The 26,205-nt window shown below is 39.8% G+C and overlaps 1 protein-coding gene across 1 annotated transcript in view; it reads left to right on the forward strand.

Annotated features, from left to right (window-relative positions):
• Positions 1–26,205, forward strand: part of slc25a21 (solute carrier family 25 member 21) — an 87,525-nt gene that overhangs the window by 47,037 nt on the left and 14,283 nt on the right. Inside the window, exons 3-4 of the mRNA XM_085442521.1 lie at positions 11,692–11,740; positions 23,699–23,782. Of these exons, the coding sequence (XP_085298647.1) occupies positions 11,692–11,740; positions 23,699–23,782 (133 nt within the window). The remainder of the gene's footprint in view (positions 1–11,691; positions 11,741–23,698; positions 23,783–26,205) is intronic.

The following is a 26,205-nucleotide window of genomic DNA, read 5'->3' on the forward strand; positions in this document are numbered from 1 at the left end:
CTCCCAATTATTGGCTCTATTATCAGCTTTTATGGACTAAGGTGAGCTTCCGGGGGAATTTACGCTTGTTTTGGCCGAGCGGTCAGTTCTGTCTCCATTTTTTTTTAAAAACAAAGAAAAATTGATTGTCTATGACAACTGCATAGCAGATACTAAAATCTTACAGTTATTACAGTGACACAGACTACTGGTGGTTAATTTCCCATTTCCTTGATACATTAAATAGGGTCTCTACAGCTGCTTTCCTTTCTCTCAGGCAGAGTCATCTTTTGTCAATGGCCACATGTGCTTTCCACCCCCCCCCCCCCCCCCCCTCTCTCTCTTTCTCTCACCTCTTTGTGTATTACTCCATCTCTGTCTCACATCCATCCACTAGGTGACAGTAATGACACAGCTCTCCCCTCTGGGGGTTGAAGATGGGATGAGGTGTGATTTTTATTTACAAAACGTGAATTTTCTAAGAACTATAGGTTACAGCCAGAGAAGTGATGTTATAGCGACGCGGTGACGTGGCGGTGAAGTTAATGCTGGCAGTGCACGTGGTGAAAACTCCACTTACTACCCATTTACCATTCTGCTCCACATCACTCAGCAGCATATAAAGACTCGGCATAATGGCCCATGTGCTGTGTATCTGTACAATTTCATAAAAATACTAGAGGTTGTTATTTTAGCTGTGAAATTGTAGTCAGCAGCGACTTTTTTTATTCTCGTCTAGGAAGTAGTCGTGATGTTTTTCCCAGCACCACTGCATCTAGTCAGCCCTAGCAAACCCCCTCGGTGCCACTTTGCATCTCAAATCAGAGCAAAACCCCAGTAGTTTCAATCCTATTTGTCTTACATCGCATAACCTTGAAGCCTTATCATTTGAGCGTCCAACTAACCAAGCTAAAGTTTCATATGAACTGACTTTGAACTCACTATTATATATGTATTTTTATATGTATGAAAATGTGTGAGGACATTTCAAACATTAATAGAGTTAAAAATATTCTGAATCCCAAAATATGTGGTCATATTATTAACCCAACTTTTTTTGGTGTAAATATTAAGCCATGCAGAAGAAGCTAGATATATGCAACTATAAAATTGTTGCTAATTAAATGTGTTTTAATGTCATCGCTTACTCAAAATTCAGCCATGAAGTGATCTATTTAAGCTATATCATTATATATAGATTTTCTCAGCATAATTTTTAGCTCCTGGCCAAAGTCAGTGGAGCAGGTGACAAAATTTTAAGCTTTGTAACTGGCTAAATTGATATATTGCAGTCAAGTGAAATTCTCCCTTATTTGCACTTTTAAGGAAACTTTCCGATGCAGCTGCTCCTCTTTTGCATAGATGGTTGAAGTGCCGATCTGATTGGCAGCGCACAAGTTGATTCAGGTGCAGTCATTGGTGTCTGGTGTCATACATTTTTGATCCAATCATCCTTGGTAATTCCACCGAATTTGTGCCAAACTAGTGACTCATGTCTTTTGCCCACTTATCTGCAAATGAAGCACAACTGCCAGTTAAGCCAATTGGCTTTGATAGGGGTTGTTTTCTAACAGACAAAAGCAGAGAAGTGTGTGCGAGAGTACAGCTTTTTAAAGGTATTATACCGGAGGGTGAAAATTATGCAACAATTTTTGTAAAAGCAGAAGTTCATGTGGTGTGTGTGTAGGTGTGTCTTATATAACAAAGGGTCAGGTTTTATCTTCAGTGATGGAGAACAATTACTCTGCTGTAAGACTAGTACTGAGGAAAGCCATTGATATCCAAAGATGCTTTTAACAAAGAGCGTTATTTCTAGCCATTGTTGCCATCTCAGGTATGAGGGATGTAGTTTGTTACTGTGTTCAGCAATAATACTTTTTTCATTTATCAACAAACAAGGATAATTATTCTCTAAATGATTAACTCAATAAATGCAATATTTGCTGTTTCTTAAGATGAATGTACACCATCCACGCACAGTTCTGCGCCCTTCCAGTTAATTTCCGCTTTTTTCCACACTGTCAACATGCTCTCATTAGCTGATGCCATTAAAATAATTCAGTTCAAAGAAATGATTTAAACCCTGCACATAAATACTCCTAATTTTAATTTCTGTCACAAGTTTTGGTTTATATTTTGATTTCTCTGCTTACTTTCTAGCTAGTTTTCACTCCTTCCCCACGGCACAGTTGGTAATTGTGTAGTGTGTACTGTGAAGCTGGCCTGTCATAGCTCGTAGTCCATTTGTTATAGTGACAGTCTATATATCAGGCTTTTTAGATTAGAGAAAATACTCAAAAGTCATTCCACCTAACGTATGAGAACATCAGAGGTACCCCCAGGGGAACAAGTATAAGCTAAGAATCAATTTGCTCTTCAACACTTCGGTAGCAGTGCTTACTGCTCATTTTCTTCTCCAGTGTCATTACATGGCGGAGGAGAGTTGTGTAATAGTGTAATTATTTAACATGTGCAGACTAGAACAATGTGGGGTGATGACCACAAAATAATGTCTAAAGGCTGACATAATGTGCACTAAACAAGCTTAGCACCTCGTATACACACATGCCAGCCTGCATAATGGCTGAAAGAGTTGTTTTTAAAAACAGAGGACATTTGACAACAGCAGTCAAATATTTTGATCCAGAGAGTCATTTCAGGGCTATATCAGTTTCAGTGTGCAAATCCACTGTAGCATAAACTTAATGCAGAAAATAAACATCTCAGTTTCTTTGTTATTGTCTGAAGTCATGATGGTAGAGAGGAGTTTGTGGAGGGGGACGAGCTGTTTATGTTTTTGCACTGTTTTGGTTACCTGTAATCTCTCTCTATCAAGGCTCTGTGTAGATGGTGTGAAAGTGAAATCTCTTAATGCTGTAGTTCCTTTTTTTAAAGACATGTCTTACGTCTAAATAATATTGTCACAAATTAATTTATATATAATATTATAATACATAGTAATAAAATCAACTGGTACCAACAGTCAAGAAGCATGCACTTTGTTTCCTGGCCAGATCTGACCTGTAGGCTTAATCTGAGGTTTCGCACCAGCAGGTTATTTTTAGGGAAAGTACACAAAGTGGATGTGTAAAGAGATGTGAAAATAATTATTAATGTTTTCAAGCGAAAACATTTGATGAGCCTCGGACATATAATTTGAGTTAAAAATTACATGGTTTTCACCTGCTGATTTGGCAGATGTTACACTGGGCTTGTAGAGGCAGTTGAATGAAATGGGTGGCTGCAAAGCCTCCGGAAATAAAAACATATCCTTAAGACGTTTGTGTCTGTCATACATAATGGTGGAAGTTCAAATCCCGGTATTTCTTTTATTAAATATTTGCGTGAATTAAACCTAATTCTTTGCCTAGAAAAATCTAAACACGTATATAATATATATATAATAAAATATCCCCTCTGTCGTCATTCCTTTAATTTAGCAAGATGGTACAATGACTGATACCCAGATTTTAAGGATCGTAGTGAAGTAGCAAGGAAACGTATTAACAATGTTGCCCGTGCTACGCTTACCGCTTATTTTTAATAAAATGACAGCTTTGTTTGGAGATTATATTTAACCATATTTTATATTTTACATATAAAAATATTCAGTGCATTTACATTTGACTTACTGTGCCTTTTAATTTTTTTAATGACATGTATGAATCATCTGTATACGTAAAACAGCTTTTTTGAATCTTAAATTTGCTCAGGAACTTTTAAGTTTAAGAGGAACTGTAGTTGTTAGTGGCTCTGTTGTCAATTGTATTGTCATTTTTCAATTGAGTTTGTGTTACAAATACTGATCTATACTTCCGGCAGCTACTTGTCTCTCCTTTTTGACGGAAATAAAAGTCTCAGTATGTTAAAAATGTAACAAACAAAGAATAAAATAATGTATGTTTAATGGTATGAGAAACAAGTATAACATAGTCAAATGTTTTTAATTTTTTTAGTACTGCTGTTGGAGCGTTTTATCTCGTGACCTGTCACAACCCACAGGTTGGGGAACAACTGGTTTCCTGTGGACAATGTAGCAGCTCAAACCTCCTGAAGGGTTTATAGTTGCATGTTGCGCTCATATTTGTAGAGCCATACTTCACACCCTCTAACCTTTGTTAGAGGATTACAGAGTTTATTTAGATGGTGACAGGTGTCCTGCAGGAGTTGGAGAAAATTTGCTTAAAAAGCAATCCTCATGAAAGAAATCACCCTGAGAGGACACGGAGCACTTCCTGTCAAACATCAGTTACACCAGGTTTTGCATCCATTTTGTACCCTTTTCTTCTCCGCCTGATAGCCACTTCCGCCTTCACGGTGTAGCTATTTGCATCGTATTGTTTTTCCTACAGATGGCCATGTAGAGAAAAAAGAAAAGATGTCACCACAGGTTTTAAGAAACCAGTGACAGTAATGAAGGATGCAGGCTCTCACACTGACACTGATATCTATCGTTTGTCTGTCAGGGCAGACAGCTCAGGTTGACCCAGTCAGCTGCACATGCACCTGACTCACCTTTACACTTCCATCAATATCGCAGAGTTCATCTCAAGTTTGACAGACAGAGACAGAGTCATGCTTTCCCTGTGCATAGCCAGTGGGGGAAATATGCCATGACTTCCAAGATAAATCTAAACTGGAGACAGCACACTTATGGAATAACCAATATATCATTTACAAATGTAATATTCTAGTCAGCATATTCCATGATAAATGCAATCTTTGTTTGTTTCCTCCTACCATTTATTAAGGCCAGAAAACAGAAAAATAAATAAATAAAATAAGGAGCTGTTTGATTTGATGGAAATTGCTCAACTGTTACACAAAAAGGCGGCAGTATAAGGTGAAGGGAAAGGATTCTTTTTTTTCACTCACTTCTTGCCAACTCGTGCATTTATGGCTTCTGACCTGCAAACAGGGCATGCCAAGGCTCTGCAGGAGACAGGAAATGTGTCATTTGTTATTAAGAACTTATTTATTTTAACATAGAAGAGGAATTGCATAAAAATTATCTGGGATGGTGAAACTCTGAATGTGTTCTTAAAGATTTGAAAAGTAATTTGAAGTGTTTACAAGCATTGTAATTCCCAGTTTTGCCCTTTTTAATTCCACCGCACTGCAACATGGAAGATACTTTATGTCTATAAATGTATGTAACAGTTTGTTTGTCTTACAAAGGAGAGAAATGACTTAATTCTAGTTTTAACATCCTGAACCTTTTAGATCCAATATTTTAGCTTCAATGGCTTAACTTTGGTGAGAATATCCACAGTGTGTGCCTTATGATGTAGTAGACATCTCAGACCCAGAGAAAGTGTGAATGCCTGCACTTCATGTCAGAGCCCCCGGGGGGTAAAAAAAAATAAATCCCCCACTGTCACTAGAGATGACCCTGCTTGTTTTTCTAAGCACCCTTTGAGCTTTTTCAAGTGTAGAATTAGGGAGTGTTTGGGGACTTAACTGGGAAGCTTCTGCACTCCCACAACAGGAAGCATGATTGGTGATATTTGTGATTAATAGCTCATAATAGCCCTGTCTATCTCTCTCTGTCTTTCTCTCAGGCTCACTCTCTCGGCTTTCTTTTTCCACATGTACTAAGCTTTCTTTTAAATAAATAAATTCATATGCAGTAAGTTTCTCCATATATGATTTAGATGACCCATTCCTAGAAGAAAAAGTCACTAAGATTCCTTATTCATCATTCCTTTAGATAATGAAGAAATGCTTTTTGGCTACTTTAGTTACCTCTCTTTTTAATTATCTGTAATATACAGGTTTATTTTCTAGAAAGGCATTTCACTTTCTCCCCGTGGCATCATTATACACTTATGACAGATAGCTTGTGCTATGATTGGGTGAAAATGGTTTATACTCCATTTCAGTTTTAATGTGATCAGTTTGGAACCATTACACCAGCTGTTTTCTGTGAAAACACCTTTGGCTCAAGGGCTGTATTTCAGTACTATGGTTTGCCTTACTTGGTAGTAACTAAAGTTTAATGGCTTGACCGAAACAGGGAGACCCCATGTTATTTGGGCACTTTTATGTCACATTTATATCATGCACTTCCTCGATTTGTCTTGTTTTTTTTATTTTATTTTTCACATATATACGTATATATATGTGTGTGTGTGTGTGTGTGCGTGTGTGTGTGTGTGTGTGTGTGTGTGTGCGTGTGTGTGTATTGGGTTTTGTTTTGTTAAATAGCACGAAAGTGAAGATGCAGCCAAAATAAACCGTGACTTACTTATCTGGTGATTCCCATGAGTTCATCATCTCTACCGCTGCATTTTTTAATTTATCTGATCGCAAAAACATTCTTCTTTCATTTGTCCCTTTGTCCCTTCTTTCTGCTTTAAAAGAGCTTAAAATTAAGTTGATTTTCTAAATCAGCGTGCCCAGCCTCGCTGCTGATGGATATCATGTTAGCTTTGTGACTGCAGTGGAGCAACACCTTGCAGGGTTTGTTTAGCATTCCAGGTCCGATGTGTTTTGAAAGGTATTAATGGAGGACATGGAGGCATGAGATATTTCCTGCAGGTTCAGTCAGGTGCCCTTGTTAAAACTCGAGTCGGCCTGCAAGGTGACGCTTTGTCATTATGACACTCATGCTTCTTGTCATGCCTTGAAACCACAGAGCAAGCTGCGATTTTCTGCTCTGGCTCTCAATGAACCAAGTAATACGTTGGTTTTGGAAAACAATTAGCAATGTTGGATCGGTTTTAAAATGCATTAGAAAAAAATTCACTAAGCTGTTTATCTGTCACCTTTTTTTTAATCTCTTCGTGCTCTTCATGATATTTCACTAACAAAGTGTACATAATTTTGACATCTTTACAACTTTCAAAGTGTCAGTATTTTATAGAATTAATTAAAATAAGTTATTATTAAATTTAAATAATTAATATATTATAAATATTGTTAAGAAAGTAGTGTTTAAGCCATTGTTTGAGATTATAGCATTCATTGGGTCAAGTAAGCATGAGAAATAACCAGCTAGTTTGTCTTTCAAGTATTAGCCCATTAAACAAGGAAAATCTTGTTTCCAAGCAGTGACCTTCTCCTTGTGGTTGCTGGGAATTACAGTCATTCAATGTGTGTCTTGGCAAGATGGATGACACCTGCACCCATTGAGCAATCATTCCCTGGTGCGCTATTGTTGTTCTTTCTCACTTTTGCGTGGGAGCAAACTGTATGCATTCCCATGCCAAAACCAATGAAGATAATCATCTCATCTGTGTGATGTATGATCTTCTTTCTTTGGACAAGTTATCAGACGACCTGGAATGTCTGAATACCCGTGTTACCAGTGAAGCTACTTGTTGGTTCTGCTCCAAAGAGTCACTGCACTGTGTAGGAAAAAAAAGATTGACTGTGGTGTGATGCAGCAGTTTTTAACACCGATCCTCGTTGTTTTTCAGACATGTGGTGAATGTGAGAGCCAAAATAAAAGCTCTTTTTCACCACTCTGCATTGGCGATGGGCATAAAATTCACCTAATGTTGTGCCCAGCTCTTTTGTTTCCACTGCTCAGTTCACCTTCACACTGCATCTTAGCCTTGAATGCATGTGTCTGAAATACAAGTGTGGCGGCGTATATTTAAGTGTCTCTAAATGGCTGCGCTCCAGACACTCCTTTGCCATTAGCGCGTGCGCCTCCACGTGTGTATGTGTGTCTGCAATGTGCTGAATGACAAGCCCTGTCAGTACTATTGTGTATCAGAAATAAAAGAACCTTTAAATAATGGAATTTTCTAATATGCAACTCACTGATGCATGGCAAAGCCATAAACATCAACCAGATGGTGGGTCACTGTAATATTAGGCTCCTCCTTGCAGCTGGAGGAGGGAAGCAATTGCAGAAAGAGTTGCAGCCAAACTCTGGCTAAATATAAGAAAAGTTCAGTAGTATCATCCCTTTAGTGCGTCCTCAGCATGCTCGGTGACTGCATCAGAGACTGTTGAGTGTGAAGTGCTCTCGAGAGTGTGTGGGTTCACTATGGCCGCACTGTATGATTAAAAAGCATTTTGCACTGGCAGTTGGAACAGAAAGGCAGGATACACTGGGGCACAGCGGTGTGAGAATGTCGAGGAAATTACATACTTGGTTTTTTACACAGAGACAGTTTGATGAAGTGTTTCCATTGGACATTAGCAGGAAAAAAATGAGCTGTCTAACATAATTGTTTGGAATTAATTGCTTCTCTGAAAATAGTCTCTATAAATCAGAATTTATTGCAGCAACAACTTGCATCTTTTGTGGACCTGTCATCACTTATGTAATTGCTGTGCCCTTTCTCGCAGTGTATTCTTTGTACTTTGAGTGAGAGGACACGCCACATCATTGTTCTGTTTTTATTCTACCTAGTTTTCCCAAAATGCAAATATGTTATCAAAATAATCACAAATTGGTTGCATACAACTACTGTAGCTGCTGTTTACAGGTTTTTTGACAAATAGAAAACTTCAGTGTGATTATATGTGCTAATATAAAATTGATTTCTAATACAAATGAATCGATTTTTCAGCACTGCTGGAAATCACTATGGAGTGTCTTATAAATAAACTGCTGTGTGAGTGAGATGTCATGTAGAGGTCAGTTTAGGATTATGGCCACAAACTTTATTTTTTTTCTTCAAGTCCACACAGCCTGTCAGTTCATCTGCCATCAACTCTTCTTCAGATGTCCTGTTTGCAAGGGTGTTAGACAAATACTCAGACAAACACAGCTGAGTTTTGCATTAGTGCTCGTCATCACTTAATCGTTTTGCAACTGCCATCTTGGAGGAACAAAGCAGCATACATTGCTAACTGACACGCTGTGGTCCATAATGCACTTAGACTTACATAATGATACCCTGAGAAGTGAAACACACCTCATGAATTGCTGTACCTAAATTGCATACTGTGGCAGACCTGTCAGTTGGTAAAGAGTATCTACTTATACTGGTTTGGTTATAATTATGTATCCTTTAGGCCCAGTTTCCCATACATAGATTAAACCTAGTCCTAAATCAAAAGTTGTTTTTCAGTAGGGATTAGATTTTTCTGTTAGTCTAGGGTTACATTTAATCCATGTATGGGAAACTGGATGACAGATTTCCTGTAATCTGAGGTTGATCACAAGGCCCGAAAAACTAAAGTAATCATTTTAGTAAAGTATTCAGATGTGCACAGATAGTCACACCATAGTGTAATGGTTTACACGTCCCTTTGGAGGAGACACACATCTCCTATGGGGTTGCATCAGGAACAGCATGTGGGGGAAAATCTGCCAAATGAAATGTGCCGAGCCGCCTGCTGTGTCGACTTCTTGTGAATAAGTCAACGGCCAAAAGAAGCATCTTCGTCTTTTTCTCTATTTAGATACGCACAGATGCAAAATGTATTCCATGGTTTTAAAAGAATGTAAATAATAGATTACTAATAGATTTTCTGCTCTGTTGTTTTCAGTGTAATTTCGGGTTTGTTTTAATCTCTGCTCATTCTACAACCTAGAGACACGGGCTTTTATTTAGCCATAAAAATGTAGTAGCACCTTTTGTTATGATACAAGTAGTAATGGCTAACTCATATTTCATTTCCACATCAATTCACGAAAATACGTTTTGCATTTTCCCTCCATTACACTTAATGCGGGAGCAATCCTGCTCTGCTGACTATGGCGTGGTGTTGGACCTATTTTACATGCGACTCCTGCTTTACTTTTAACTTAGATCACACAGAGGCTCACAATGAGTTGGGGAGAGTTGTATGTCTTTATCTTTGTTTGCCTTCCTCACAAGTGTCCACTGTTTGAAGAAGTTGTCTCTTTTTCCCCTTTGCACTTCCTCCTCTAGTCAAGTCAAGTCAAGTTTATTTATAAAGCACATTTAAAAACAACCAAGGCTGACCAAAGTGCTGAACAATAAAATACAATCACCTTGAGCATGTTCAGTCACTTCCCAGAAAGTGCACAGGCTGATCGAGCAAACAGGCAGGTTTGGTTTCATCATGTAATCTGATTACCCGTTGAAAGATTTGACGTGCCTCGTCTTCACATCAGGCCTATTAATAGAGAGGACAGAAAACAATCTGTCCAATGGACGGTTGCATTTACCTCTCCAGCGCAGTGTCATTAAGAACCAAAGTCAGGTCAACTGAGCCGTAACAGATGGAATTTTGTTTGACTCTCTGCCACTGGCAACTTGGTTCAGTGCTTCTTAGTTCTCCCATTCGTACATTAAGATGCAACTGTAGACAAAGTAATTTTTACTGTGGTATTTCACTTGATAATTACTTCCCTGGAAAAACCCCAGAAGACACACGCTTTTATAGACAATATGTTTAATTGAGCAAATTAGAAAGACCCCATATTGCACAGCAGCTGTGTACACACACAGTGGAATCTGCAAGGGAAGCCCTCAGAGCCCCAGTAAAGGGATGCAGTGAGAATCGCCAGTTCAAAAAAAAAAATCCTGATTGAGTCAGAGAGCCTCCGTGCCAAAGCAGTGGCTTTTCAACACAGATGCACATAGTTAGCATGTGTGTGAAACCTCAGAGCCTTTCAATGATCACCCGGCTGCATTGATTCTGCTGGCATATTGCTGATGTACTGGGTTTGCACGGGTGATATAGTCAGTGGCTTCAGCACTCAGAGGGTTTTTGGACAGAAAAAGAAGTCTTGCCGGATCTCTCATTCAGACCAATGCATAAAAAACTGAGAATTACTGAAGTAGCTGCTGTTTCCAAAAGGCAGAGTGATAATCAGAGTGATGATGAGGTTCTTATGTAAAGTTGCTTGGACTTGCATGGGTTGCACCTCAAAACCATTTGGTAGAAACATGAAAAAATGTAATTTTTACAGAACTTTCCAATTTAAATGGGTTTAAAATGAAAGCGAAACATAACACATGAACGAACATTCACTGTTTTTCCCCAGTTAGACGTTAAACAAGCTTCTTATCAGATTGTTTACAGGGTGACTGTCACACACACTGTGTTGCTATCTGATGGTCACAGAGATTTCGCATACATCTACAAGTTCACATGATCTATGTGGAAGATTTGATTGGCTCACAGCACTGATGTGATTTACAAAAACAGAAGACTGACAAAAAAGTCATAACAAAAAAATAGACTGATAAACGTTTGTCACGTTATCACTGTTTGTAGATTATTTATTATTTTATTCACATTTAGTTATGTTTTACTAAAATCTCTAAAAAAAAATTGTGTGCATGGGTTGACTGTCCCAAACCTAAATATGCTCAGTTTAGACTAAGTAGCAATTGCTGAGCATTTGGAAAGCCAACTTGAAACTATAGAGACTCAAACTCATAATTTTCAATTACTCTCATTTCTGACAAACGTATGCTGCCAATGAATCTTTCTTCAACATACTTAATGCTGTCTTAACCATCAGAAATGTCTGGTTTCTGTTTGTAGTCCAGTTGTATTGACCAGTCATGTTTGAGCAGGCTTTGGTTTCATGCTGGTAAACAGTCTGTGCAGAACGCAGAAGGAGTGCATTTGCAGAAATACAATCTTGAAACCGTTGGAAATCATCCAGTGACTGATAAAAAATGCTTTTCATTTATCTTCATTCGTAAGCAGTCATCAGTGCAGTGAACAAAAACGAAAGCAAGGAAAATAGAGACCGAATTACCTATTCTTTTTAAAGTGACTAATCTTGACTGTTCTTTTTTTTTTTTTTTTTTTTACTTTTTTTAGGTCTGGTAGAGATCTGCTTGATGCATCCCCTCGATGTGGTGAAGACGAGGTGAGCCACATTTTCAAAATAAAAAATTCCTGCAATACCTTTACCAAATGGCTACTTACAAGGACGCCATTTCAGTCCACATCTGCCTTGAATCTTCTTGGTGGGCATTTGCATCTATGCTGTGAAGTTCCGAGCATACCAGGTCCCCCAGCTCAGCATGCCAAGCCAGTTCTGCAATCCACATTTAAGCAGGCCAAGACAAATGCCAAGAGCCTCAGACGTTTTGTGGAAAATGAAATGCATCATTTACCCATTTATTCCTCACACAATGTTAAGGTTAGATGTTTTCTGTTTTTAAGTCACTCTTCTTTTTTTTGCCTCGTTACCTTATTTAAAAAAAAGGCCCAGACCTTTTCTTTCTGAGACTTGCAAAATAAAGCCCATGTCACCGAATCTGTTTGCAGTGTTTTAATGCCTTGTTTCCGTTACCATCTCCTGTTTGTGTGTTATGCAAGAGCGGCAGCAGTCACGAGCTGCAGAGTGATCAGGAGCCTCACACCACAGCGTCTCAGCCAGCCATAAACAGGTCGTGGGCTACTACTAAAGCTTTATAGGCTTTCACAGGCCCAGCCAAGACCCCTGGCTTCGTTCTGGGCCCCCCTACCCCCATTCACTACTTGTCCGTAAATTGTGCAGCTTTTTCTGTCATTTACGGCTGCAGTTTCTTGGTAAATAAATTGCTCGGCGTGCCTTTTAAAAAAGTGAGATGGTTGCACTTTAAAGGCAGTGCCACCACCAGAACACAGAAAAGGAAGCACGGGGGATAAAAGCCAGGGGTGAGCGGTGTTGTATTAGTCGATATTCGATACTTTGAAGGCATACCGTGTGATTTATGGTCATGTGTGGAAGCTATTGGGGTTTATTACAGGTAAGTCTTGAGCGCTGCCTGTCCATCCTCACACAGGGTCAGGGTTAAAAGTGCACTCACTATTTGCTTTGTAATGCTCTTCCTTAAAAAGTGGTAAAAGCTGCACTAAAACTGGACAGGTTTATCTGTTTGTTTTCTGTTTGTGTCGCCATGTGTTGACGTTGATAGGCAGATTTTGGCTGGGAATTGGTCAGTGTAATCTGATTCCTTTCTGTCTTAAATAGGGGATTTTTAAAAATTAATTTAAATCACCACTATAATCAGTATATGAATTTATAAACAACAGGTAGTTGCTGTTTATTTGGCGTGATAATTACACACACAGCTTGTATCTTTGCCGTACACATACAATGCCATGTATGTGTAAATATGCATTCACACTGTACATGTTCACACATGTTCTAACACTTAGTATCTACACATGAATTCATAAACCAAGCATTACATACCAGCTAATTGGGAAACTGAGGGAGCTGAAATCTATTAGCAGGAACCTTGGAGCCGAGACGCAGACACACCTCCACTGGGTTTCTCTCGCTCTCTGTGTCTCTCCCTCTCTCTCTCAGGCATGGCTCTTATTAGGCACTGGCTCCTGCTTTATTGTCCACCGGTCCAAATTGAACAGCAACTGGTGTAAATTTACTTTTTTCCACCAACACAGAATCAAAGGAGCTTTTTTTTCTTCCTTTTTTTCTTTCTCCCTTTTTCTTTCTTTTGTAGTAAACCCGCCCTAATGTGTACCTGCCGTGGAGTTGATGTTTACCTGTATTGCGAATGAGGATTTGGCTTTCTCCTCTTTCACAGGGACGGGGGGAGCGAACTGCAGATTTAGGACTAACATCAGCAGTTTGCTTCTCCACCAGTAGCCAAATACTGCTGTTATGAATCAACAAAATGTAATGTCACGGACCATTTGGCAGCTTTTACTCGTCCAAGATGACTGATTTGGTAGATAAAGAAATAGCTAGACAATGTAATAGCTCTACATATCTATTAAAGCACTTTTGAATAATGATAGCCAGCATTTCATTAAAGCACATTCGACATTGCTTTAAATATGGGCAAAAGTAAAAGTCTTGTCAGATGACTCACAGTGTGTATTTTTGCCTTTGTTGCTGCACTTTAACTCTCTGTGGTGTGTTTACTGACCAGTCAAGCCATGACTCCTGTTACTCACCTTTGCTAACAAGTACATCTATCTTACATCTGAGGGACTCCTGCTGAGCCCACCTGCCATCAGTTTGACTTACAACCGCTTTCATCGTTAAAAGAGAGTTAAACATACAGTTTCTTGGGCACAAGACAGCATTTTATATTTTTGTGCAGCAAATGAATCAGTAGAGGTTATGTCTTGATAAAAAAAATTCTTAACTGCAAAGTGAATTTAGTGTGAATTGCCCTTTTGGTAATATAATGCACATTTCTGTTAATTGTCATACAATTTCAGATAATTTAATTCAAAATATACCACTCAGAGGTTTTGACTTTTCTTATATTGTGCACTCCTCTGGATAATAAAAAGCCTCAGATATAAATAAAGCATACTTCGCACCAAGCAAAGTTAATTGCCCTTGACCCTGATACTCCCGTCATGGACATGGGCAGGAATGTGGAGGTGAAGAAGGGGGTGGGGGGGTGTGATACGACATGGGAAGGGGAGGGCAGTCGTCACTCTAGCCGAGAGAGACAGTGGGACCGGAGTTACAGCTTTTCATTAACCTGGAAACCACCTAGTTACATGGTTCATGGGCTGTTCTCAGCTCACTTGGAGGTAACAAAGGGTGTCGGGCGGCACTTTCTGTAGGGGGGCTGTGCGCTCGGGGCACCCCATCTGAATCTGATCAGGTTCCCCCTCTCATTAGAGAGTCTCAATGAGCCCGCATTTCCCTTCATGTTGAGATCCTGTTACATGGAGCTCCACCCTTATAAACATGCATGCGCAAACATACTCACACACACATCTGAAACAGCTTCCCATCAACCCTTATGCTGTGCTTCCTTCCAGAGAATGAAACCACACCTTCCTCATGTCTGTGTCTGCCTAAGCAGCTTGTGTCACAGGGAAGCTATTTTTGCTTCTACAGTGCATACATGATCGGATGTGTTTGTTTTAATAAGGCCCCATATTTTTTAAGCAATCGCTCTGACGGAGCCACTCCTTCTTTCTATCTTGTCGCCCTCTGCACCAATTCTGCCTTTTTGCCATTCTAGTTTTTTGTATCCTCTCCTTACGTATTCCTTGTTTGTTCCTCTAAGTCTCTTTCTTTGTCCTCTAACTGCGCTTCATTCAACTTTTTAACCTTTTAAATACAAACGCTTTCTCGTGTTTTTGCATTCTTCTGTGGTTTCAGTTTTTCAGCAAACGTCTCAGTTAACCTGTTGTTGTTTAACCACTACGGTTGTTAATATAAACCTTATTACATAACTACTTCATCAATATCATGTGGAATCTATTGTTTAAACTTGCATCTTTTCTTCTGAATTTGTAGTTAGTTGAGCGATTATATAATGTTTTGTTTTAGATCCCTGTTGTACATGTTTAGAAGATTTGTATTGAATTGTGCAATTCTGTAAATTGTGTTGTATGACATGGCTGTCACTGCAAACCACTAAGCCTGCCAGTAGCTTGTTTCAAGCCTGATTAGAAAAACCTGGTACTAGCCCTCAATTGGGGCAGTATCCATGGAAACACTACCTTCATTTGGTCACAGCACGCATGAAACTTGCTGAGCTTGAAAGTGCTCTTTGATGAGGGCTTTGACAGATGACATCCAGGCTTTTTGGGCAACATGTGACAGCACTAAGGATAGTGAGAGGTTTCAGGCCTCCTCCCTCCACGTCTGTTTGCCCCCAACTGTTTGGTGAACCCCTGTGCACTTAAGGAGGAATCCCTGACACAACCCTCAAACAGCAGGGCACAAAGCAGTAGCAGTCTGATAGCTGATCTTTCCTTGTAAAGGAAAGGCAGGTCAGCGGTAGTCAAGCTGGCTTCTAATCCCCCCCAGCGCTCTCAGTCCGCAGGGCAAGGCTTCGCTCAACATGTAAAGCTAGACACATGCCGGGCGAATGCAGGATAAACTCAACTTAGTCAGTGCATTGCTTGAGTGAGTTAGTTGTGAGTCCAGTTCAAAAGGCAGAGAGCAATTCTTTTCATGGGCAGAGCAGAACTGCATATTTGGCAGGAATACAATATGAATAGTCATAGCCTAGTCACGCTCGCTTGCATTTCTCAATGGTGAAAAATGCAGTTCAACATAAGTGTTTGTAATATGGTTCATTAGACTGTTGTACTTACCAAGTCTGCCATCCTAATAACACACTATGAATAATTATTTATATGATTATGTTGATTATTTTTACTCATATTGAGCATAGCACAGGTTGAGGCAATCCTCAAAGTCAAGCTAAGCTAGCAATCATAGTTCATCTGGTATTGTAGAATAGTATTACTAATGCTAATAATAACTAATGCTATTCTGTATACTCAAATGGCAGTGGTAAAAATGGTAAATGGCCTGTATTTGTATAGTGCTTTACTAGTCCCTAAGGACCCCAAAGCGCTTTACACAACCAGTCATCCACCCATTCACACACATACATTCGTGATGGCAAACTACATTGTAGCCACAGCCACCCTGGGGCGCACTGACAGAGGCGAGGCTGCCAGACGCTGGCGCCACCGGGCCCTCTGACCACCACCAGTAGGCAACGGATGAAGTGTCTTGCCCAAGGACACAACGACCGAGACTGTCCAAGCCAGGGGTCAAACCGGCAACCTTCCGATTACAAGGCGAACTTCCAACTCTTGAGCCACAATCGCCCCACAATCGCAATGCTCTACTTTAGTCTGTCTTCACTGCTTTCTCTGCAAGCAGCTTTGCAGCCCACCTTCATACCAACTCTTTCTTTTCATCCTGTGTATCTGTGTATATAGGTTGGCATTAATGCCTCCTCTCCTCTGTAACCTAGAGAGCTGTACTGCTGGTTTTCCTGCTTCAGGCTTTTTTTCCATTGATGCACTTTAAAGGGTGGGTAGAGACTACTAGAACAGCACAGAACCACCAAATATAAATTACTGCAAATGGAAATAATAATTTTCTTTCGCTAAAGCGGTCCTGACTGAAATGCGAACGATGTAGAAAGGCAGAAAGTAGGGGTGCGGTGGGTTGAGGAGGTGCATCGGTCAATACATCCCACGTTTATGCTGACAGTTCATTTTGTCACAGACCTGCAATTAACATTTGTGGTTTTGTTAACCGTAACCATAATCTTTCTCCTACCAAGTGTTTTAATGTGCCTAACTTATACCTTTGTTCATCATAACCACAGTTTTTCCAAAACCTGTGCAGTACTATACTAAACTTTCTGCAGATGCTGCAAAAATAGAGTAAAAAATCTTTTTTTTAAATTGCTTTTGAAACATTATGAGATCCTTCTGTCTTTTATATGATGGGTGTTTGACTTTTTGATGGTGATTTTGTGTTATTTTTGATTTTTTGTAACTGTTGCTCCATTGTGACTTTATTGTATTGCACAGTGAAAAATAAAATTCATTAAAAAATCAAAAGGAGTTTAAGCAATACAATACAAGGCTCATGATCCTTCCTCTAACCTTCCTTTAAGTGCAACTTCACCTTCAAATAAGTTTGTCAGCTCTTGCGTTATATGTGGGCAGCTCTCCCAAGATGACGCCATCAATAAGTCCAAAAATAGTTCAGTGAAAAACAGTGACATATCCCTGAATATACCCTTCCTTCTGTCGAGCAGTTTTAATGAAAAACGTTTAAAATATCAAAGAACTAAGAACTGAAATGTTCCATCTCTTTTCAGGCAAGTCACTGCTTAGTCAAGCCAGATTTGTGTCATCGTGACATTGGTGACTTTTACATCAGTGTTTTTCACGGGTTTATTCAAACATGCCAAAACATCACAGAAAAATAGCTTATATTGTATGATCCTTACAGTCTGTTTGTCATCCTGTTTGGTTGCCTGGTTTTCTCATATTCATCTGAAGGCACAACAGTTGCGCTCTTGGCGTTGCACCAGTTTGCAACCCAAGAACTTTTGTTTGTGTTGTTGTCCAGAAAGCTACATTTCTTCTTGGTTTCAAACCATACTCTTCTGAATGAAGTCTAGAGTTAGATCATCAAGTTCTTTGGCGTCCTTATTGGTACTCACCCCATATGTAAAATCATCCTACATCAATATGACTGTATTCATTCAGACTTTTTTTTGGAAGTGTTACAGAAACAATCCATTTAGGTTGACGGCTATTGTGGATTAAATGGAAATTTCGACAAACCGCTGACATGTTACATTTTGGTTGGATTAACAGAAAGGCATGCATGTCTGAAAGATGTTACTACCCACTTATTTTAACCTGACTTTCAACCATAAAAAAGCCCTTAAAAACCACACCCATAGTTTTACAGTTGTGACAGATGTTACTAGAGTTACACACAGCTGTTTGAGCTATAGCTAACAGTCATATGGATTATTATAGAAGTTTGTGTTATAGAGGTGCATGTAAAGAGCATATGGCCTGTCAGTGTTTGTAGTTGAGCACCTGTATTCATTATCAGTGAAGAGGTTCACATTCCAGTGCACTAATTACAGAGTAAAAACATAGAGGGCTTTGATTTCACTACACCCTCACTGTGCTGCAACCACACGGCTGCCCCCCTGCCGCACCATTTCAAAACTCAGACATACATGTCTGTGCATCCTTTATTTATTACTAAAGTTCCAGCCTCCCGCGAGAAGCTATTCCCACATTGGAGTCGCTCTTACACAACATTTCAAGCTCAGCACAAATTGTTGTTGCTTTGGAACAACTCGTAGTTGTTTGGCAGTTTCTTTACTCTCTAGATTGCCTCTTTTCTTTCAGTCATTAAATCTTTTAAATCCAATTAAATTGATATTTCGTACTAGTGCCTAAAGCGTAGGTATAAGTTTGTTCCCATTTTTTCATGCAGTGTTTAGGCAGATAGAGCCAAGCATGTTTACTGCACCGGACTACACAACGGTGTGTAATATGTAGTTGACATTGCTCTGAAAGTGATCTGGCCTGTGGGTGAGAAGAAGTCACTGCTCAAGCATTCCAGACTTATTTAAAAACCTTGGCATGATTTGGTTGTAACTTTCATAGGTCTGCATCACTGACTAGATCCATAATTCTTCATGTCACTCAAGCTCTTAAAATAACTGGATTTAAGCTAAAAGATCTGGATGGCGTCCAGTAAAACTTACTGTGGCCTGCACTTGCACAAAGCGTTATGCTTACTTCTTAGTCAGTGATACCAGATAAGGGCAGATAGCAGTTTGTCCAAGAAAGAGTTTAAGAGATATATGTGATGAAAAGAAAGTTGAAAGAAAAGCAACAGAGAAAGGTAACAGTATTCTTCTTTATCCACACGTGGCTGGGTGACTCTTTTTCAACAACTTTCTGATCAGTAAGTCTTTAAATAACAATATTACAAGCCCTGAGACAAACTGGCATCTACACCCTAAAACATCATGACACAAATGTTTAAACAAATGAAGAATATAACAGCAAGATGACTGAATTTCTTGAAACAAGGCCTCTGTAGTTTAACCTCCTAAGACCCGAACTCTTCCACCGCATGCATTTTTAATTTCTCTTTGATATTTCGGCATATTGGGGCCCGATGAATGTAAAAACAAAGAATTACCAGATTTTTTTTTTTTACCTTATTTTTGTTTTTAAGAAAAATAAGAGCCACATATGAGGATATTCGTTTAAAATTTTCATAGAACAGTAGCAGTATAATGTCCTCGTAAGTGGATATCAGGCCCTTATTGTGTAAAATTTAGTATTTTGGTCTAAATAACCCAAAATGTAATGTCAGGTCCTAGGAGGTTAAGTATGATTATTGGCAAATTCAGTCGAGACCTGAGCCAAGGCTGAGACATGTCATGTTGGTAGCTCATGGGAGTCTAAACAATATTGCAGAAGTTCCCAACCGTGGCTTCTACTGTCCTCTCCTGGACTACTCTATGACTGATGAGATAATCAATCGAAAGACTAGTACCTTAATTATCGAAAAAGAGAGTTGGTCTAGTTTTAGCCATGATAAAAAAAAATAATATTGAGTTATAGTAACCTGAGTTTTTTTTCTTTGTTCTTAATTTGTACTTGAAGAACCTGCAAAAGAGGTTTTACTGTTTTACTTTTACTTTTATATGATGCCATAATTAAAACTGCACCATAGCGCCATAATTTCAGCTAACAGCAGTTGGCAGAGTTTAAAAGACTCTAGATTAAACACCCAAGAAATCCTTCCTGTTATGCAATCGTTTTCTGGAAATGGTGGTAAGACTGCTCATTTTTTCCACCTATCTGATCCACTTCTGCAGCAGTCACGTTCTAAATTTGCCACAGTCCACTCTAACACAGAGTTATCTCTTAGTCAAGCAGAAGTTTGTAATGCTCAAAGCATTTGAGGTCCCAGTCTTAGACTGGCCCTGCCTCATGGTGTTTTATGCAGCTTTTTTTCTTGCTCTTCTCCAGTAACACTGCCTGATCTCAGGTCACAAGGGTCACAGCATATGAGCAGACATCTGGACTAGCGAAACAGTCCCAACATCACCACTGGGATTCAGAGGAACCAGTTTTATCAGTGTGAGAGATAATCCAGAATGACAGAAGGATTTTGTAGCCCCTTTAACAACCAGACTAACTTTTTTTCTGATATCCAGACTGCATGTATAATTTGGGATTTCCCAGATCCAGTGGGTGCTGGTGAAACCTAACCTGGCCTGGTCCAGATCAAACTCTGGCAGCCTGCCGTGTTGCAAGCACCAAAAGTTTATCACTTCCCTTGAGCTCCCATCTCACATCTTCTTCCCCTTTAATATTTTTTCCTATTCTGTTCTCCAAAGGTTTGTCTTTATATCCCTTCTGCTCCTATTCTCAGTTTTTCCTGTAACAGTTTTATTATAGATTTAATATATCAATTTTTTCTTTGCTCATTTCTTTATGGACAGGGCATAGATGAGTTGAAATCAAACTTAAGTGTGATACACCTTAATTTATGGTGCTTTTTAAATCGAACACACTATTTACTCTGTGGGACTAAGTCATCTCCGTTGTCAAAACAATAAGACGGGAGCCTTTTATTTTGGCTCTTTACCCTGATGCAAGATTGTATGGCTAAAGTCACAATTGAAGGAATTTGCCATGTTGGACCATTTATGTCGGAAATGTGGTCGTAACCTCATGTACCAATGCAATGGACTTTTACCATCTTTATGATCCTGCTCATTAAAATTAACTGTCTGGTTGTAAAAAATAGACTTCCCCTTTATGTTTCCTTCTGGATTGTCTTATGTACTTCAGATCTAACATGAGAAATTGCTCAACTTTCATTCCTCCCCCTTGTGATTCACTTCTTCTTTTTCTTCAATCATATTTTTTGTTTCTCTCCTTTTTTGTCAAAGCACTTGGCATTCCAAGAGAGAAGGCACGGGCAGATCAAGGCTCTCACTGTAGCAACCAGTCCAAATACGCAGCAAAACACATAAATCATAAAACATTCATACTTGGGGAAAATTGCACTATATGAAATACTACAGTATAATAGATAGGTATAGGTAACTGCCTGTTGTAGATTAGGTCATTACTTCTCTACTTAGTGTTTTAATTAAATGTCAGTCTGTCTGAACAGCTATAAATAAGAGTTTTTAAATAAATAGCAAGTCATCAAACTCATCCAGCTATTAATTTCTTTTAAGGGAATATCCATATCTCTTAAGAAAGGCTTTTAAATCTGCCCAGTCAAACCTATGCGCTTGAATCAACCTAGCAACCCCCTTCCTATAGGCTTTTTTTTTTTAACACAGTCTGTAGGTTCACCTCCACATCTCACCATCTATGAGATGACAGCCCATTTTGTCGGTGGCCCATTCAAGCCCATTACCACAAGGGTCTGGGAGCGGGCATAGCCTTGCTAAGCCCTGAAACACTCCTCTGCTATCCATAAAAATACAAAGAATGGGGCTCTAGCCTTCTACTGCACATTCCTTTACCTTTTTGACATCTTTGTGGATGCCTGACATTTGTGCTTTTATAGGTATTGGAGGTCAGGTGGACGAGGTCTTTCGTATTATTTAAACAAGAGTGCTTGTCTCGTTTGCAGAATCACCAACCTGCCCTCGCCTTCACCCTCTCCCGGGTAGCTCTGGGCCTATAAAGCACAAGTACAGAGAGAGTAGGATGTGGGTGAAGAACAAATGGGGGAGCCTTGATGAACTTGCAGATTTCATCACCTCTTGGTATACTGTATCTCCATTAGCTTTCACTGATGATTGAAGAAGATGCTCCAAGCAGTGTGTTTTAAAGAAGCCCCAGGGTTTTCCTTGGGTCTTCCGTCTGTAGAGTTTATGACTTGCAGGGCTGACTCCAAGGCCAAGCAAATCTGCCAGAGCAATATAAAGGATATCTTTTGCTCTTCTTCAGCCAACCAGTATATCTTTGTATTCACTGAGGCCGTGTTAACAGAAACTAGAGCTTTTTGTCTGCACAAATCCCCCCAAACAGGACATCCACTCACAACCAACTGAAGCTTTGGGTCTTGTTTTCTACAACTGGTTGCTGTGAAAAGCAACACAAGCAGTTTCCTAGCCAGGGGCCTGACAGTTCCCCTGCTGCCATAAGTTCTTATATTCATCCCTATTATCTTCTACTCCCTGGGCCTTTCTGCTTGGTCCCTGGCTTTTATGACAGGGTAGAAGAGGGCCATGAGGAAATGAGGTGACCCCGGGGTTACGAGTGGAGTCAGGGGGCTGGAACTGGACCACGGCATTGCCAACCTCACTCTCTTAGGGCCAGTTCGGGTCGAAGTAGGGCAAGCAAAGGAGACAGGGGGAGACTGAGGACAGAGTGCCTTCCATCCTTGACCCCTTCATCATATGACTCTAATTAAGCCAGATTTGAATTTGTTTACAAGCCCCTGTGGTCTTAAATCTTCTTGGTCTTTGCCTCCTCCCAGTACCCCCTGTTTCACCATCATCTCATACCTTGAGTCCTTCTTTTCTTCTTGTCTTTAATATGGTGTCAGACATCTATTTATTATCCTGTTTTTACTAGTTTTCAGGAACCAGTTACAAGCTATTTGGGAATCCACCAAATAGGATTTGAGGGACACCCCTCTAAGATGTTAATCTGTTAGTGATATGAAAGGCCGCTCACCCCACTAAACTTCCCCTCCACTGGAACCTGGGGGCTCTTTATGGCCCCATCAGGCACCCGCGTGGACGACTTACTGCTGACCTTGTGACCTAGAAGTTGAAGCCATATGAGGAGGGAATCTTTCTCTTGTCCCATTACTGCCTGCTTTTTTTACTCGTGTCTCCTGCTTCGCTCCTCAGAATTGCTAATGTTATTTAAGATCTTCAAGTTAGATTTTGTCATCTTGTTAAACACAGTTGTCATCATCTCATTTCACATATAAGACGTTAGTTATTTCATCATGTTTTCTCTAATTCCAAGGCATACAGTGGTGTTAAATGAGGAGTCTTAAATGAGTACCTGAAGCTCTTTACCACTAACAAGCATGATTTCTATTCATTCTTTCAAGATTTACACACAGCTCACCAGACTTTATTAGAGAGGTACCTGCATGTTTGCTGTACAACAAAAAGTCACTCGACTGGCTCCATCGTATTAAAAATTTACACGTAACTCAAGAGCTGTTACTATAGGCTTGCTGGCATGTTAGTACCTGAAATGCTTTGTGCAAAAGGCCTGGTCCTGGTGTGTTGCATGGTTAATTGGATCAGTTGGGTTAAATAAATGTTTAAGTTCTCTCCTGCACTGAGTGGAAGGAGCCTCTCATCATAGTGGAGGAGGGAAAAAAGAGAGGGAAGAAAATAGAGGGAAAACAAGCTCAAATTTGTGCTTTTGAAGCCATGTCGGAGTATAGCCTACACAGGAAATGAGGATAGAAATTAAAAGAAACCAACATCTAGCTATGATAACAGTCCCTATGCAGAGTTAACATAAGTTGATGGAGCTGATGATCATAATATTTAAAGTAACTGAATTTTTAATCAGAAATTTCTTGTTGCAGGTTTCAGATCCAAAGAGGCACCACTGACCCCACCAGCTACAAGAGCCTGGGTCACTGCTTCCGGACAATTTTCCAGAGTGAAGGGTAGGTTATCCTCAGTAGTGATTCAAAATAACACGGGAAGCCACTCATGAGTCTTTCTGTTTTCCTGCACATGAAAAACACAAAGGTTGATAGTGCCATTATTTGCCTATGCTTATTAAATTCATTTCTTTTTAATAGTTCCTTGAGGGGCAAAAGTCAAGCACAAACTCAATGAATGCATCTTTATTACAACAACCTAGAACAATAAAATGTACTGTGACATCAAGGCAAAACTTTAAGTTGGCCACCAAAAACTTGGTGTTTGCTTATGCTGTTGTGTCCATAGGTATGCTATGCTTTTTATGTCTTTAATTCTTAGGAAAAGCTACTGTTGCTGTCATACTAACAGCATATCAGGGAGAAAAGTATGTAGTCAGCTATGCTGTGAGTGACATTTCTTCCAAACATGCTGCTTTATTTAAATGTAACCAAAAGTTATGTGGTTTGGTGGCTATAAGGATGTGAGCATTACAGTTTGGCTTCCTTAAAAATGGCTGATGTGTCTGTCAGCCTCCAAAAATATCGTGCAGCAAACCACTGAACATACCTTATTATACGCTGTATCTCGTACAGGATACGAGTAGACTAACTAAAGACAGCCATCCTGCCATGCTCCCTCCTCGTCTGCCTGCCCTGTCACAGGTCTGTGAGATAGAGCAGGCGTAGGAGAAAGTGTTTGCCACTCGCTCTGTTTACGATGAGCCGACAGCTTTACTGCGGATATAAAGTTGATCTGCTGCAAGGTGTGAGTGAGCGCAAGGCAAGAGGCTGGCTAGTGACAGTTAGAAATCCTCAGTTGGCTGGAGTTCAACACACACACTTATGCTGTTACAGTAGCCATGCCCTCTTCACCCCATACGCATGCTGACAGTGTGACATTTAACGCTTCTTTGCCTACTTTTTGGGTGTGTCCTGCTGGACTAACCTTGTACGAATTTCCAGAGAATTCTTTTGGCACATAAAATGGTTGACATAAAGCGTGGCGTTTACAATATCAACATAAGCTTTTGAGTGCTGTTTGAGTGTGATCTCATCTAACAAAGTCGAGACGTGCCGCAGAATCACTGAATACGGAAGATCCACTTCCTTGTCGACCAATTATCATTAACAGTATATTTTTGCTGAGTATGTAATCACTCCCCAGTAGCACTTTGAGGATTACCTACAGGCCAAACCACTTAGTTATAATTTATATAAATAGTGTTAGGCCCCACTGTTGTAGAATTATTATTAAAAATAAACTTCTCCCGTCAGCTCATGGCAGAACAGGGCCAACACCAGACCTCTCTCTCACTCTCTCTCTCCCTCTTTGAGGCGGTGAGGGAGGAAACCTGAGCTCTAAAGTTGAGCTCAGTGACTAAGCTGAAGAAAGACACAAGCCTGGACACAATAGCTGCACCTATAGTATTTAATTTCATATACAAGGAGATGCACGTGAATGCTTAACACGAATTAAGAGTTATATCTGTTAAAATTTTACATTTGCCATCTCTGAAATATAGCATGAAATCCTGTAGCTGTGCTCATAAGTGTGTGACCGTGTGAACTACACTCACTAACACTTGGTTGTGTATTGCCTTACAGTCTGCACTTCTTTCTTTTTTTGCATGTGGGTGCAGCAGCGTGAGCATGTGTTAAGTGTTTCCGTCTGGAGGCAAACAAAAAGACCCTATTCTCTAGCATTCTTTGCTAGTGTGGTATCCAGAGACTGGGTCGGGACCCAAAGCGCGGCCATGGTTATATTAAAAGGGTCCATGCATTACATGAGAACGGTGGAAATACTGAAGATGAGTGACTAATGCCTGGAACTAACACTGTAGGGTTGAGGGATGTGGGGTTGAATCCAGCTGGGACCACCCATGCAAAAAATATGTATACATTCGTGGTAGTGTGAAGAAGAGCAGATACGATTATGATGATCCAGATCATGTATGAAATGCGACGGTGAAAGGAATAGGTTAAAGGAATATTTGGCATTTTTGGAAACATGCATAACTGGGATCTCTGAAGGGAAATTAAGTTTTATAGCTTATAAAGGAAAGATAGTCCAAGATTATTAGTGAGCTTTTGATGGAGATATAGTAAGGAGGTAAAGAGACATTGTCAAGGCCAGCTGCTGTCTTCTGTTTTTAGTTTTGATCCTAAACTGACCTACTTGCATTGCATTTATAAAGGAAAATACACATATATCTAATCCTCAATTCTATTTATATAGTGCCAAATCCCAACAAGAGTTGCCTCAAGGTGCTTTATAATGAAAGGTAAAGACCCAATAATACTAGAAAGAAAACCCTCAAAATCATACGATCAACTATGAGGAAACATTTGGCAACAGTGGGAAGGAAAAACTCCCTTTTAAGTGGAAGAAACATGAACCAGGCTTAGGGTGGGGCAGCCGTCTGCCGCGACCGGTAAGGGGTGAG

Source organism: Copadichromis virginalis, linkage group LG19, assembly GCF_057382275.1.
Source record: "Copadichromis virginalis isolate Kocher_CV1m ecotype Utaka linkage group LG19, C_Virginalis_male_GT1.1, whole genome shotgun sequence".
Classification (NCBI taxonomy): Eukaryota; Metazoa; Chordata; class Actinopteri; order Cichliformes; family Cichlidae; genus Copadichromis; species Copadichromis virginalis.